This window comes from Trichomycterus rosablanca, chromosome 1 (assembly GCF_030014385.1).
Source record: "Trichomycterus rosablanca isolate fTriRos1 chromosome 1, fTriRos1.hap1, whole genome shotgun sequence".
NCBI lineage: Eukaryota > Metazoa > Chordata > Actinopteri > Siluriformes > Trichomycteridae > Trichomycterus > Trichomycterus rosablanca.
The window spans coordinates 18,205,949-18,219,899 of NC_085988.1; the positions used below are offsets into that span (position 1 = coordinate 18,205,949).

The 13,951-nt window shown below is 42.8% G+C and overlaps 1 protein-coding gene across 1 annotated transcript in view; it reads right to left on the reverse strand.

The window, feature by feature from the left end:
- Window positions 1-2,334: 2,334 nt before the first annotated feature.
- The window catches only part of LOC134303132 (lysine-specific histone demethylase 2), a 28,765-nt gene continuing 17,148 nt past the window's right edge, over window positions 2,335-13,951 (reverse strand). Inside the window, exons 14-21 of the mRNA XM_062988477.1 lie at window positions 12,189-12,316; window positions 10,249-10,380; window positions 9,614-9,688; window positions 7,192-7,308; window positions 6,782-6,907; window positions 5,604-5,726; window positions 4,580-4,732; window positions 2,335-3,065 (exon numbers count right to left, since the gene is read on the reverse strand). Coding sequence (XP_062844547.1) covers window positions 2,982-3,065; window positions 4,580-4,732; window positions 5,604-5,726; window positions 6,782-6,907; window positions 7,192-7,308; window positions 9,614-9,688; window positions 10,249-10,380; window positions 12,189-12,316 — 938 coding nt within the window. The 3' untranslated portion in view covers window positions 2,335-2,981. The remainder of the gene's footprint in view (window positions 3,066-4,579; window positions 4,733-5,603; window positions 5,727-6,781; window positions 6,908-7,191; window positions 7,309-9,613; window positions 9,689-10,248; window positions 10,381-12,188; window positions 12,317-13,951) is intronic.

Below are 13,951 nucleotides of genomic sequence, written 5' to 3' on the forward strand. Positions count from 1 at the left end.
GGAAAGGCTGAGTCTTTGATGAGCAAAGATGGTCAGAGAATCTCCAGTTTGTCAGCAAATGAGTGAGAAAATGATTGAAATGTTTAAAAACAATGAACCTCAAAGAAAGATTGGAAGGGATTTGCATATTTCTCCCTCTACAGTGCATAATATCATTAAATGATTTAAGAGATCGGGAGGAATTTCAATGAGTAAAGGCCAAGGGCGCAAGCTTAAGCTGAACGCCTGTGATCTTAGGTCCCTCATACGGCACTGCATCAAGAACCACCACTCAACAATATCTGATATAACCACATGGGTGAGGGATTACTTTGGCAAACCTTTGCTAAGCACTACAATACAGAGTTACATGCACAAATGCCACTTAGCCTTATGTTAACCATATCCAGAAGTGGCGTCGACTTGTCTGGGCTCGAAGGCATCTAGGATGGACCATCACACAGTGGAAATGTGTATTGTGGTCAGATAAATCAGCTGAAAAAAATAGATGCCGTGTGCTCCAGACCAAAGACGAAAAGGACCATCCAGACTGTTATCATCAACAAGTACAAAAGCCAGGGTCTGTCATGGTATGGGGCGGTGTCAGTGGTCATTTACACTTCTGTGATGGCAGCATTAATTCAGAAAAGTACATTGAGATCTTAGAGCAACATGTGCTGCCTTCAAGACGTCATCTTTTCCAGGGACGTTCATGCATTTTTCAACAAGACAATGCAAAACCACATGCTGCACACATTACAAAGGCATGGCTGTGGAAGAAGATGTTATGGGTACTGGACTGGCCTGCCTGCAGAGAATATGTGGAGAATTTTTAAATTAAAAATGCAACAACGACAACCCCGTACTGTTGCACATCTTAAGACGTGTTTGCAGGAAGAATGAGACAAAATAAAAGCTGAAACACTAAATCACTTGGTCTCCACAGTGCCAAAACGTCTTTTAATTGTGGAATGGCAACTTTACATAGTGGTAAATGCTTTACTGTCCCAACTGTTTTGGAATGTGTTGCAGTCCTGAAATGCAGGAATGGATGTTTATTAATAAATGAAATTAAGTTGAGCAGATAAAACATGAAATATCTCAGGTTCATCATGTCTGCAATCAAATACAAGTCAAAGTAAATGTAAGAAACTCTTTATTTTTACCACTGCTTTATCCTGGTCATGGTTGCGGTGGGTCCGGATTTTGCAGTAGCACCCTGTAATGTGGTAGCAGTTTTGTAAAGAGCTGCTCCATGTGTCGCTCTACGCAGCCTAGCTTGGTCAGCAAATGTCCTTTCTGTGTGGAGTTTGCATGTTCTCTGAGCGCTCCAGTTTCCTTCCACAAGTCTAAAGACATGCAGTCAAGCCAAATAAATATACTAGAAATTGCCTTGTGTGTGTATGTGTGTGTGGGTGTGACTGTGTCTGCTTTGTGATGGACTGAGAGACCTGTCTGAGGTGTTTCATGAATTTCACCTAATGAATCAGACCCACCGCAACACAGACCAGAATAAAGCAGCGATGAAATAGAGAATTACCGAACGGATCAATGAATGGATAAACGAATAAACCTGATGACGCTAAGTGAGTGAGAAAATAGGACTGAAGTAAACAAGACTGATTTTAGTACCTTAACAGTACTGATTAGTGGTGGTAAATTCGGTTCATTTTATGGACTCGGGTTAATCTGAGTCACTCAGTAATGTGATCCGATTCACTTGAGTCACTTGAGTGTAGAAACAAGGAGGTGGTTTTAATGTTATGGCTGATCAGTGTATATACAAAATATATAAAATATACAAAATACAACAGCAGTACAGTAAGCAGTCGCTGGCTGTTTTGAAGATATTTCAATCCAGCCGTCTGGCCACAGTGACATGGCTCTTATAAAAGTCACTTAGGTCTTTATGCTGATTAGATCTGCTGCTTGTGATCTACAAGTAACTACTATCAGCCCAACATTTAATAGACCCCTGATCATGACATGCAATGGTGACTCAGTGGGTAGCACTGTCATCTCACAGCAAGAAGGTCCTGGGTTCGATCCCCAGGTGGGGCGGTCTGGGTCCTTACAGTGTGGAGTTTGCATGTTCTCCCCGTGTCTGTGTGGGTTTCCTCCAGGAGCACAGATTTTCTCCCACAGTCCAAAAACGTACAAAATTGCCCATGACTGTGTTTGACATTAAAACTTGAACTGATGAATCTTGTGTAACCAGTAACTACCTGTCCCGTCATGAATGTAACCAGTGTGTAAGACATGACCTCAAAATCTTAACAAAATAAAGTATAATGTAATAGGAACATTGCTGAAGATGAATTAAACAATTCAATGTGTTTAGTTATTTTAGAATTTATATTGAAAAAGCAAACAACTGACAAACACTGGTATAAATTACAGTATATATATATATTACATTTTTTTTTTATAAAGAAAAGTCAGTCGTCATAACTGAAGCAAGTACTAAATCATTTTCGATCAATATGGACTGATGTACTCATTTCATACCCAAAGCTTTCTATTCTCTAGAACCCAAACTCCTCATGACAGCACTATAAATCAATTAATGTCAGTTTTGTTTTTATCATTTAGATTTACGACACGTATCCAAAGCGACTTTTAATTGCGACCGCAACTGAAGGTCAACGGCCTTGCTCAGGAGCCCAAAAGTAGCAGCATGGCGGTAAAAGGGGCTGGAACCGGAAACCTGCTAGTTCAGTACCTGGACTCTGGTTGATGTTCCAGGGTTAAATGTGTTTAGAGGAAATAATGCTTGCACATTTCTAACCAACTGAGGAACACTTACACTACAGTACTAACATCACACAGCTTGACTAAACACACCCTCATCTTTTCCAGACTGTGTACACTATTGTACATCATACTGAGTGCAGTAGTGCTACAGTTATAAATATCGACACAGCGCACGTTGTAATTCCTGACTGGGGTTTTAAATAAGCCTGCTTCAAAATAAAGAGAGCTCCAACAGTCATTCAGCTCCGTCACAATGCTGCAATCTTACTCGCCTCTCGCACTCCACTCAGATAAGCACCGGTTACTGTCTGAGGAAAGTGTCGGTTTGTGGCCTGCAGAGTGAAAAGAAAGAAACAATAAATGATAGATGAATTGAACATTTAAACGTTTATGAATGAATGACTGATGCACAGATTTAGAGTTCATCAGGTTAATCAGGTTTGTGCAGTCCCATCCCACCATAACACCACTACATTTTCTTTGATAGTGCTCGATGAGATCCACAGTAAATCCACAGTATATGAGATTCTACCTCAAAACAGAATCGTTTCAGATCCTTCAGGCTTATAGATCCACACTTGTGGACTCTACAGGTATAACTGTTCTTAATGGGGATTAGGTGACCGGGATGGCCATGGCAAAAGCTTAGTTTTATGGTCATTAAACTATTATGTTTTTTAGTTTTTATCTTTTTATTAGGTTTATAAGGTGATACAACAGTAAGAAAAAAAAAAGTCCAAGAAGACAGATCAGGAAAAGAAACCACACATAGAAAAATTATATTACATACATATGTGTATATACATACCTACATCTGTGTATTCACCAAACTTTCAACCCCCTCCTGGCCCCGCCCTTTTGACTTTATAAGCTACCCACCCCTTTACCCCCTTCCCCTTTACCCCCCCCCCCTCCCTTCCCCAGCCTGGCCTGGGATCACGCATGGTCCTGCTGAGTAGTGCATTAAAATAAGTAAATAAATAGTTAGGAAATTAAATATATAAATAAATAATTAATAAAATAAAATAAATAAATAATGAAAAAATAAAAAAACACCCAGAGTCTCTATTCATTTAAACTACTATGTTTTTTGTGCTATTTTATTCATTCTCTCCCTTTTTCTTCCTATTTTAGCGTAGACAATTAGTCTCCTGCTGCTGGAGACCCCAATCTCGACTGAGGAGAGTATATTTGCCTGATACACGTTCCCTCTAACCCCTTCTTATTCGCCTACTTCAATACATTTGCACTTGAGGCCAGTTTCCTCCATTGCGTTCCTTCACTTCCGTACATGCGCCTCAGGCTACTAACCAGGGTCCTTATACAGTGTCGAAGCAGGGACCCCACCCCAGAAGACAAGTAGCCAATTTGTCTGCTTCAGGCACTGCCAGTTGTGGCTGCTAGGTGGCACCCAGCCGACCGATAGCAGATCTAAGATTCGACCAATTTGTGTGATCTAAGCATGATCCAGTTTTAGTTTCAAGGCAAAAAGGAAAAAAACAAATTTGTTTTGAAAGAATCTTGTTGTACATCATGGGTCTAGGGTGGTAAAAGGGCTCAAAAATGATACAGATCCTCCAACATGTTCCTTTTAGTGTCCATACTGCTTTACTCCGATTTGAACTGTATTCCGGCGGCTCTTGGGTAATGCCCTTACTGGCTGAAAAGGGCCACAGTCTAGCACACATCTCACATATTTATACAGGACATGAGTTTTCAGGTCTTTGTTTGTTCACCTTTTTAAAATACAAAGAATCAGTGTATTACTACACAGCTGATTTTGTAACATGAAGTAGATTAGCTTTCGAGCCGCAGCCTAATAAAGAGAAATTGTGGAACGTCTCACCTCGCCGGCAAAAAAGACCTTCCCCTGAATGTCTTCAGCAATGATGTCGTAGGCCTCCCCGTTGCCCCCTGTCTTGACGAAGCTGTATGACATCTGAGCCCATGTGTCTTTACTCCATCGCGTCACAAAGTACTTCAGCGGATCTGGAACCTCCTACAAGTAGGTTATTCACATTACTCAGTAATAGAAGTAGAAAAAATAGATAGTAGTAATAGCGTGCTTTGTATTTATACAAACATGACAGGCTAAATTCCATATGCTAAATGTCTTATTTAGACGAAATCTTTTTCTTCTATTTTATTTATGCATTTTCTCCCAATTTAGCGTAGTCAATTTGTCTTCCGCTGCTGGGGGATCCCCATTTGCAGTCAAGGTGGGTATATTGCTGCTCACGCCTCCTCCAACCCATGTGCAGCCCTTAGTGGAACCCTTTTTTACCCATGCGTTCTGCACAGGCGCCTCTCTATCTGCTAATCAGGGTCCTTACACAGCATTTGAAGACCCCACCCACATAGTCTGGTCATCCCGCCCTAGCAGAATGTCCGCTAAATGGCGTCCAGCTGACCAGTGGCAACGCCGAGTTTCGAACCGAGGAGTTCAGAATATCTTGGCGCCAATTTTTTTTAACATATAAAAGTGTATGTATTTATCTTATACGAGGGTTTTCGCATTTTTTTTAAACTCTATTTATTAAGAATTTCAAAAACAAATTACATCACTTTTCATCATAGTCACCTTCCCATACATTTTTCCCAGTGACTGATGCATCGCTGCTTTCACGTCATCATCACATGAAAATCTTCTTTCCCTTAAAGCTTCTTTGAGTGTCCAAAAAAGTGAAAATCAGATGGTGCTAAATCCGGACTATAAGCTCTCTCTCAGTCGCTCAGACACGACCAATTACTACTCCTCCCACCCTCACCATTTCCAACCAAAATATAAAAGTGCAGAAACTTTTTGAAGATCTCTTGTACTTAATTTGCATAAGCCTGTGTGTGTACACCTATTTTTTGGATGAGCTCACCTGGTCCTTAAAGAGTTCCCTGAGGACGTTCATGCACAGCTCAATCACTTCTTTGTCCTCAAGTTCTCTCAGTCTGGCCTGAGCCTCTCCGGTTATAACCGACATCAACACACACTGCTGTCCCTGCACACAACCACAAGCACAATTACACAATTACTTTTGGGATGTGCTATGTGGAAGAAACAGAGACTACTAGGCCAGTGTTAAATGCATCTCATGTACTTTTTTGGGGGGAGAGGAGGAGTGTAGGCACGGTGGCGCAGTGGGTAGCGCTGTCGCCTCACAGCATAAATGGCATGAGTTTGATTCTTATGCTGGGCGAACAGGGTCCTTTCTGTTTGTTCTCCTTATGTCCGAGTGGGTTTGCAGTCAGGCCAGTTGGAGATACTAAAAATGCTCTAAGTGTGAATGTGTGTGTGTGCCCTGTGATAAACTGGTGACCTGTCCATGGTGTTTTCTTCCTTTAGCCCAATGAATCAGACCAACTGCATCCTTGACCAGGCTAAAGCAGTGGTAAAAAACACAATGGTAACCTAGTGGGTAGAGCTTTGGGCTATCAATTAAAGGGTTGAGAGTTAAAATCCCAGCTCTGTCATGCAGCCACTGTTGGGCCCTTGAGCAAGGCCCTTAACCCTCGTGGCTCCAGGGGAGTAGTACAATGGCTGACCCTGCACTTGGACCCCAGCTTCTAAAAATAAGCTGGGATATGCGAAGTAAGAATTTAGTTGTAATGTACATGTGTATATGTATATGACAAATAAAGGCGTTCTATCTCTGTCATCTATTAATAAATGAATGAATGAGTAAATGTGTCTATTTTTGGCCACAGGTGGCGCTGCAGGGTACTGCAAGATAAAGTTGGTCCCTGTAAATTGTGCAGCACTTGTATTTGAGGCCCACCTATGTAGGGCTGACAAACATTTCTCTAAACATGTAGGGGGTGGGGGGGATTCCTTTCCAGTGATTAGTTGAAGCAACTGACAATCGCATAAGGCGGATGGAACACTGAACCTACAATTGATAGTGCTGACTAAGCATACGTAGAAGACTGATGTTAGCTTTGCACTGTTGGCTCAAACCTGTAACGAAAATGTTTCTAGAGTGTTCCTAAGTTCCTATTGTTAAAAACTGGTCAAAAAGATAAATAAATTAAAATCGTTTTGGAAAAATGGTTTCACCTTTGGTCTCATGTCGTAAAACACACTGAAAAGGCCTCGGTTCTCAGGACTTGGTGAGACGTGGCCGAAATAATCCGCTCCCTGGACCTTGCTGTCCCAGAACCGGTAGGGAAACTGCAGAGCAATCTAAAATATGGGAAACATCGTCTCAGCTTCCAGACGTGGTAACCAGAATGAACAGCATACACGAACACAAACAGTGAGGAAACGTCCTGTAACATTTCCATCATATTGGTCCAGTATGAGGACTAAAATGTAAAATAGCCTAAATCAGACTTTCTTCCAGATCTGACTTTGGTAGATCAAACAGGTATGTTTGATTCGTCAGAGCCAATAAACAGTCAGGCAACATAGGTACTAATTACACGATACACCCAAAAATGATAAATGAAGAGTTTGTTGGGTCTTACCTTCTCTATGATACCTGCCCCCAGGCTGTGAATGGCCTTAAGCTTTCTGTCTGGAAGGGGAGGGTTGAACTGGATAATGTTCTTCTGTAGAAGAGCTAACGGAACTGTCACTAATACCTACAACACCACAAAACAATCAGCAATCCATCCATCTCCATCCCTCTATTCATCCTTCTCCATCCATCCATCCATCCACCCATCCATCCCTCTATTCACTCTTCTCCATCATCCATCCATCCATCCATCCATCCCTCTATTCATCCTTCTCCATCCATCCATCCATCCATCCATCCCTCTATTCACTCTTCTCCATCATCCATCCATCCATCCATCCCTCTATTCATCCTTCTCCATCCATCCATCCATCCATCCATCCATCCATCCCTCTATTCACTCTTCTCCATCATCCATCCATCCATCCATCCATCCCTCTATTCACCCTTCTCCATCCTTACCCATCCATCCATCCCTCTATCCACCCTTCTCCATCCATCCATCCATCCACCCATCCATCCCTCTATTCACTCTTCTCCATCATCCATCCATCCATCCATCCATCCATCCATCCATCCATCCATCCATCCATCCCTCTATTCATCCTTCTCCATCCATCCCTCTATTCACTCTTCTCCATCATCCATCCATCCATCCATCCCTCTATTCACCCTTCTCCATCCTTACCCATCCATCCATCCCTCTATCCACCCTTCTCCATCCAAACATCCATTCATCCATCTCCATCCCTCTATCCACCCTTCTCCATCCATCCATCCATCTCCATCCCTCTATCCACCCTTCTCCATCCATCCATCCATCTCCATCCTTCTATCCACCCTTCTCCATCCATCCATCCATCTCCATCCTTCTATCCACCCTTCTCCATCCATCCATCCATCTCCATCCCTCTATCCACCCTTCTCCATCCATCCATCTCCATCCTTCTATCCACCCTTCTCCATCCATCCATCCATCTCCATCCCTCTATCCACCCTTCTCCATCCATCCATCCATCCATCTCCATCCTTCTATCCACCCTTCTCCATCCATCCATCCATCCATCCATCCATCCATCTCCATCCTTCTATCCACCCTTCTCCATCCATCCATCCATCTCCATCCTTCTATCCACCCTTCTCCATCCAAACATCCATCCATCTCCATCCTTCTATCCACCCTTCTCCATCCATCCATCCATCTCCATCCTTCTATCCACCCTTCTCCATCCATCCATCCATCTCCATCCTTCTATCCACCCTTCTCCATCCATCCATCCATCTCCATCCTTCTATCCACCCTTCTCCATCCATCCATCCATCTCCATCCTTCTATCCACCCTTCTCCATCCATCCATCCATCTCCATCCCTCTATCCACCCTTCTCCATCCATCCATCCATCTCCATCCTTCTATCCACCCTTCTCCATCCATCTCCATCCTTCTATCCACCCTTCTCCATCCATCCATCCATCCATCTCCATCCTTCTATCCACCCTTCTCCATCCATCCATCCATCCATCTCCATCCTTCTATCCACCCTTCTCCATCCATCCATCCATCTCCATCCTTCTATCCACCCTTCTCCATCCATCCATCCATCTCCATCCTTCTATCCACCCTTCTCCATCCATCCATCCATCTCCATCCCTCTATCCACCCTTCTCCATCCATCCATCCATCTCCATCCCTCTATCCACCCTTCTCCATCCATCCATCCATCTCCATCCTTCTATCCACCCTTCTCCATCCATCCATCCATCTCCATCCCTCTATCCACCCTTCTCCATCCATCCATCCATCTCCATCCCTCTATCCACCCTTCTCCATCCATCCATCCGTCCATCCATCCATCCGTCCGTCCGTCCATCCATCCATCCAACCATCCGTCCCTCTATCCACCCTTCTCCATCCTTCCATTCATCCTATCAATCTATATGGCTAAAGGTATAAGGACACTTGACCATAAGCTTGTTAGACATCCTAATTAAAAACCATGGAAATCGGAACTTTAAGAGTGCATCTGTATTTGTACCATTTATAAAAAGGGCATTTCAGAGGTCGGGTACTGATGATGTACGAGAAGGCCTGGCTCACAGTCAGTGGTCTGATTTATCCCACATGTGTTCAGTGCTGTTAAAGTCAGGGTTATGTGCAGAACACTGAAGTTCCTTTACACCAAATGAGTCAAATAATGTCCTTACGGGCCTTTTTTATAAATAGGGACACGCTGAAACACTGAAATGGGAAAGGGCCTTTCCCAAAACTGTTATCACAAAGGTAAGAGCATATTATCTGGTTTATAGAATTGATTTTATACACCTGCTGAAACACCTAAGCTTCATAATTAGAAAGAGGTGTCCAAATATTTTTGGCCATATAACGTATGCAAATGTTTCGGTTTTTAGATTGTTTGTCTCTCTCTTTACCTTTTGAGCTGAATACTGAGTTCCAGTTGAGGTGGTGACCATAACAACATCGCCTGAGTATTCAATCGACTTTACCTGTATAGAAATAATGCATATACATATTTAGCTTATTCGTTAACATTTTAAAATAATCTCATCTAAATCATCTAAAATTTACAAGTTTATTTTACACATTCAGGTCAGTTTAATAAAATCCAATCTATGACAAAATATTGACTCATACTTCTGCTGCAGACACCCATCCTGACCGAGGAGAGCCACTGTTTTTCACAATGTGCAGTACAGCATATGGAGAGTCCCACCCTGCTATCCGTGAATCAACCATCCCTCCTAAAGCCGCCTCAACAAGGCAGCAAAGGCCTCAACTGCAGCAACAACGACAGAAACCCGATCGGCCAACCACCCTCAGACACAGCCAACCACCCTCAGACACAGCCGATCCTGTGTTTTTGGGTTCACGGCTGGTCGAGAGCTCGAATTTTCAGTGGCAGTGAGTTAGCACATTAAACTGCAACATCACCCAAGCACCCAAATATGGACTCCTCTAATAATAGCTAGATATTTCAACCCTCCCTCTCATTCAATTGTGCACAGTAGCTAAATAACCTATTTAGAGACAATAACAGGTTCATTACCGGTGTGCTGAGGTGAATGTCGAGGCCTTGTGCTAGTTTGTGCAGCAGAGTGGAGTAGCCAGGAGTCAGCAGTGTGTGGTCGCCCGAGAACTGTGCAAAGAACTCGTTGTGGTCCCAAGATCTAGCAGATACCTGACAAACACACAGGATGAGACAAATTATGGACTAGTGCAGCGTTTCATTTATTTTTTGTTCATTTCACTGTTCGTTCAGGGAAAGGTGTTATTACTGGTCATGCTAAATGACCATCCATGCATGGCATTTCACTATACAGCAAAGCCACCGATCGACAATAACATTAAAACCACCTCCTTGTTTCTACCCTCACTGTCCATTTTACCAGCTCCACTTAACATATAGAAGCACTTTGTAGTTCTACAATTACTGACTGTATTCCATTTGTTTCTGTACATACCTTTTTTAGCCTGCTTTCACCCTGTTCTTCAATGGTCAGGACCCCCACAGGACCACTACAGAGTAGGTATTATTTAGGTGGTGGATCATTCTCAGCACTGCAGTGACACTGACATGGTGGTGGTGTGTTAGTGTGTGTTGTGCTGGTATGAGTGGATAAGACACAGCAGCGCTGATGGAGTTTTTAAAAACTGTCACTGTCACTGCTGGACTGAGAATAGTCCACCAACCAAAAATATCCAGCCAACAGCGCCCCGTAGGCAGCATCCTGTGACCACTGATGAAGGTCTAGAAGATGACCAACTCAAACAGCAGCAATAGATGAGAGATCGTCTCTGACTTTACATCTACAAGGTGGACCAACTAGGTAGGAGTGTCTAATAGAGTGGACAGTGAGTGGACACGGTATTTAAAAACTCCAGCAGCATTGCTGTGTCTGATCCACTCATACCAGCACTACACACACCACCACCATGTCATTGGCACTGCAGTGCTGAGAATCATCCACCACCTATATAATACCTGCTCTGTGGTGGTTCTGTGGAGGTCCTGGCCATTAAAGAACAAGGTGAAAATTGGTTAAAAAGGTATGTAGAGAAACAGATGAACTACAGTCAGTAATTGTAGAACTACAAAGTGCTTCTATATGGTATGTGTAGAAACAAGGAGGTGGTTTTAATATTATGGCTGAATATATACGTATATATATAGTAACCCACTACCCCTTAGACCTGGATTCAAATCTTAATGGTGTTATCAGCCAGTTAAACATTTACACAGACATGATTGGCAATGTCTGAGGTAGAGAGGACCGAACAGTCTAGATACTGGGAGGTGCACTTGTTATTGCGCTCTCAGTGTAGGTCAAAAACCAGATAAAAATAAGGAGGGTTGCATCAGGAAGAGCATACAGTATGAAAACTGCCCCTAACCAGGTATGCAGACCAAAATGATCCACTGTGGGGACCCCTTAAATGAAAAAAGCCAAACAAAAAAACTGGGTCTGCCTGAAAACCTAGTGAGCTGCCTTGCTGCCTACTGCCTACCTAAGCAGCTGCCTAAGTGAAAAGGATTCTAATAAGACATCGACTCATTTAGACACACTACTTAGACAGCAATTACACCACCACAGTTTCGGAAGCATCGGATGCTCCCTCGTCATTCAGTCAGTTTATAGCTTCAAAATAAGGCACCTTAGTAGACAGCATTTTAAGGCATCTAAGAATTCAGAAGTCTTCTTCTTGGGAGCATGTATAAATGACATAAAATGCGTCTATGTAGAGAGATCACTAGGTTTTCAGACAGACCCACAGTGTGTTTGTAAGTTAGAAAGAAATCTGAGTCTTTCTATTAATATGTACCAAAGATAGGATGACATAGGATATCAGTTTAAGTCTTGAAGTATTGGGACACACCTCTTAATCACTAAACTCAGGTGTTCTGTTCGTACCATTGCCACAGGTGTATAAAATCAATCACCTAGCCACAGACCTCAACACGCAGACCTCATGCTCAATGAAACAAACCTGTTCCAGTGTGCTCGCGCAGGCATACTCCAGGTTGCTGAGGTGAAACTGCATCACTTTCTCTTCCAGCTCACTAAACCGGATGTCTGACTCCTGCAGAAATGTCTTGTACACCTCCTGGATCTTCTCTAGAAGCGAAAGACAAGGGAACATGGAAGAAGTAAATAAGTACATAAGAGCAGAGGTCATTAAAGAACAGATTACTTCTTGACAGTCTGAAAAGTTTAACATGGCAGTCATGTAGAACAGGAACACAGAACTGCAAACCCAGTTTCTGCAACAGTTGGGACATTTGGTGAAATGCAATAAAAAAAGAAGAATCTGTGATTTATTCATTTATTTGAACCTTTAGGTAACTGACAAAAGTAGAAAATTTCCAATGTTTCAGTGGTAGCCTAGTGGGTAGAGCTTTGGGCTGTCAATTGAAAGGTTGAGGGTTCAAATCTACCAAGTTTTCACTGTTGGGCCCTTGAGCAAGGCCCTTAACCCTCTTGGCTACAGGGGCACTGTACAATGACTGAGCCTGCGCTCTGACCAAGGACGGATTAAGGATAGTCTGGGCCCCTGGGCAAAGAGTTGCCCAGGGGACCACCCCCCCTCCAAAAACATAAATAAATTAATACATTAAACAACCTGTCAATAACTAACCCTAACACAAGAATCTATTTTATATAAGTTTCTTTCTACTCTTCTTTCTTGCAAAGTCATCCACTAATTCATCAAAATTAAGCTGTCTGACCAAATCTGATTCAATGGCCAGAAGTGACAGTGAGTTCAGGCGGTTTTGGCGCATCCTAATCCTGAGTTCATTCTTAATACGAGCCAGTTTGGAGAATGAACGCTCCCCTTCACAATTTGTGATAGGCACAGTCAAAAAAAGTCTAAGTGCTATGTAGACATTTGGAAAGGTTGACTGTAAATTCAAATTTATCATGGTTTTGAGCATTTTACTAGGACATTTTTCTTTTATGAATGATTTGTATTGTATCAATTCATCTGCCAGGCTCATGTTCAGATCTGAAGGATATGCTGCAGCGAGTGAGTTAGCCTTTAAAGTGAGCTCACTGTTGGACATATTGTCAGGCATGAAAAGAACATCAAATAGCTCAGTTAAGTGTGTGTATGCATTCAAACTGCTGGAAATTGCTTGTCTTAAATTTAAATAATTGCAAAATTGCTAAATTAATTTGTGTCTCTGCGCTTAAGAGAAATTGAACATAATAATTTTGAAACAATACAAATTCAGAAACATTAAGTAAGGGCCTGAATCGCATATTTGCAACAAAACGTCTGTTATGAAATACGGTAGCTTGCCTGGCAATTTGTAGGTCCCTAGAAAGTCAAGGAGCCATGGTAAACGACTTCTATGGAAGTCAAGGGCCCCATAGCAGGGGCCCTCTAATGGTATGCCCTGCTCTTCTCTAGGGCCCCCTGGTAGGGGCTCTCATAACCAGGGCCCTCTAAAAATATGCCCCCCTCTTTCCTAGGACCCCTAATAGCCAGAAGTCGAAGTCAGAGCAGTGCCACAACGCCTCATCCATTTTCATAAGGGGCCCAAAAGCATGGCTAGGGCCCCCAAAAGCATGGCTAGGGCCCCCAAAAGCATGGCTAGGGCCCCCAAGAGGCCCTGGGGTCAAAGTCCCTAATAGTCAGAGGATCCTTAAAATGGAGGGCCCTCGGAAATAAAAATATATTGTATCATAAATGTTGATAGGCATCGCAAAATGTTTTGGGCCAGGGCCCCCCCGGGGCCCCCTGACCTC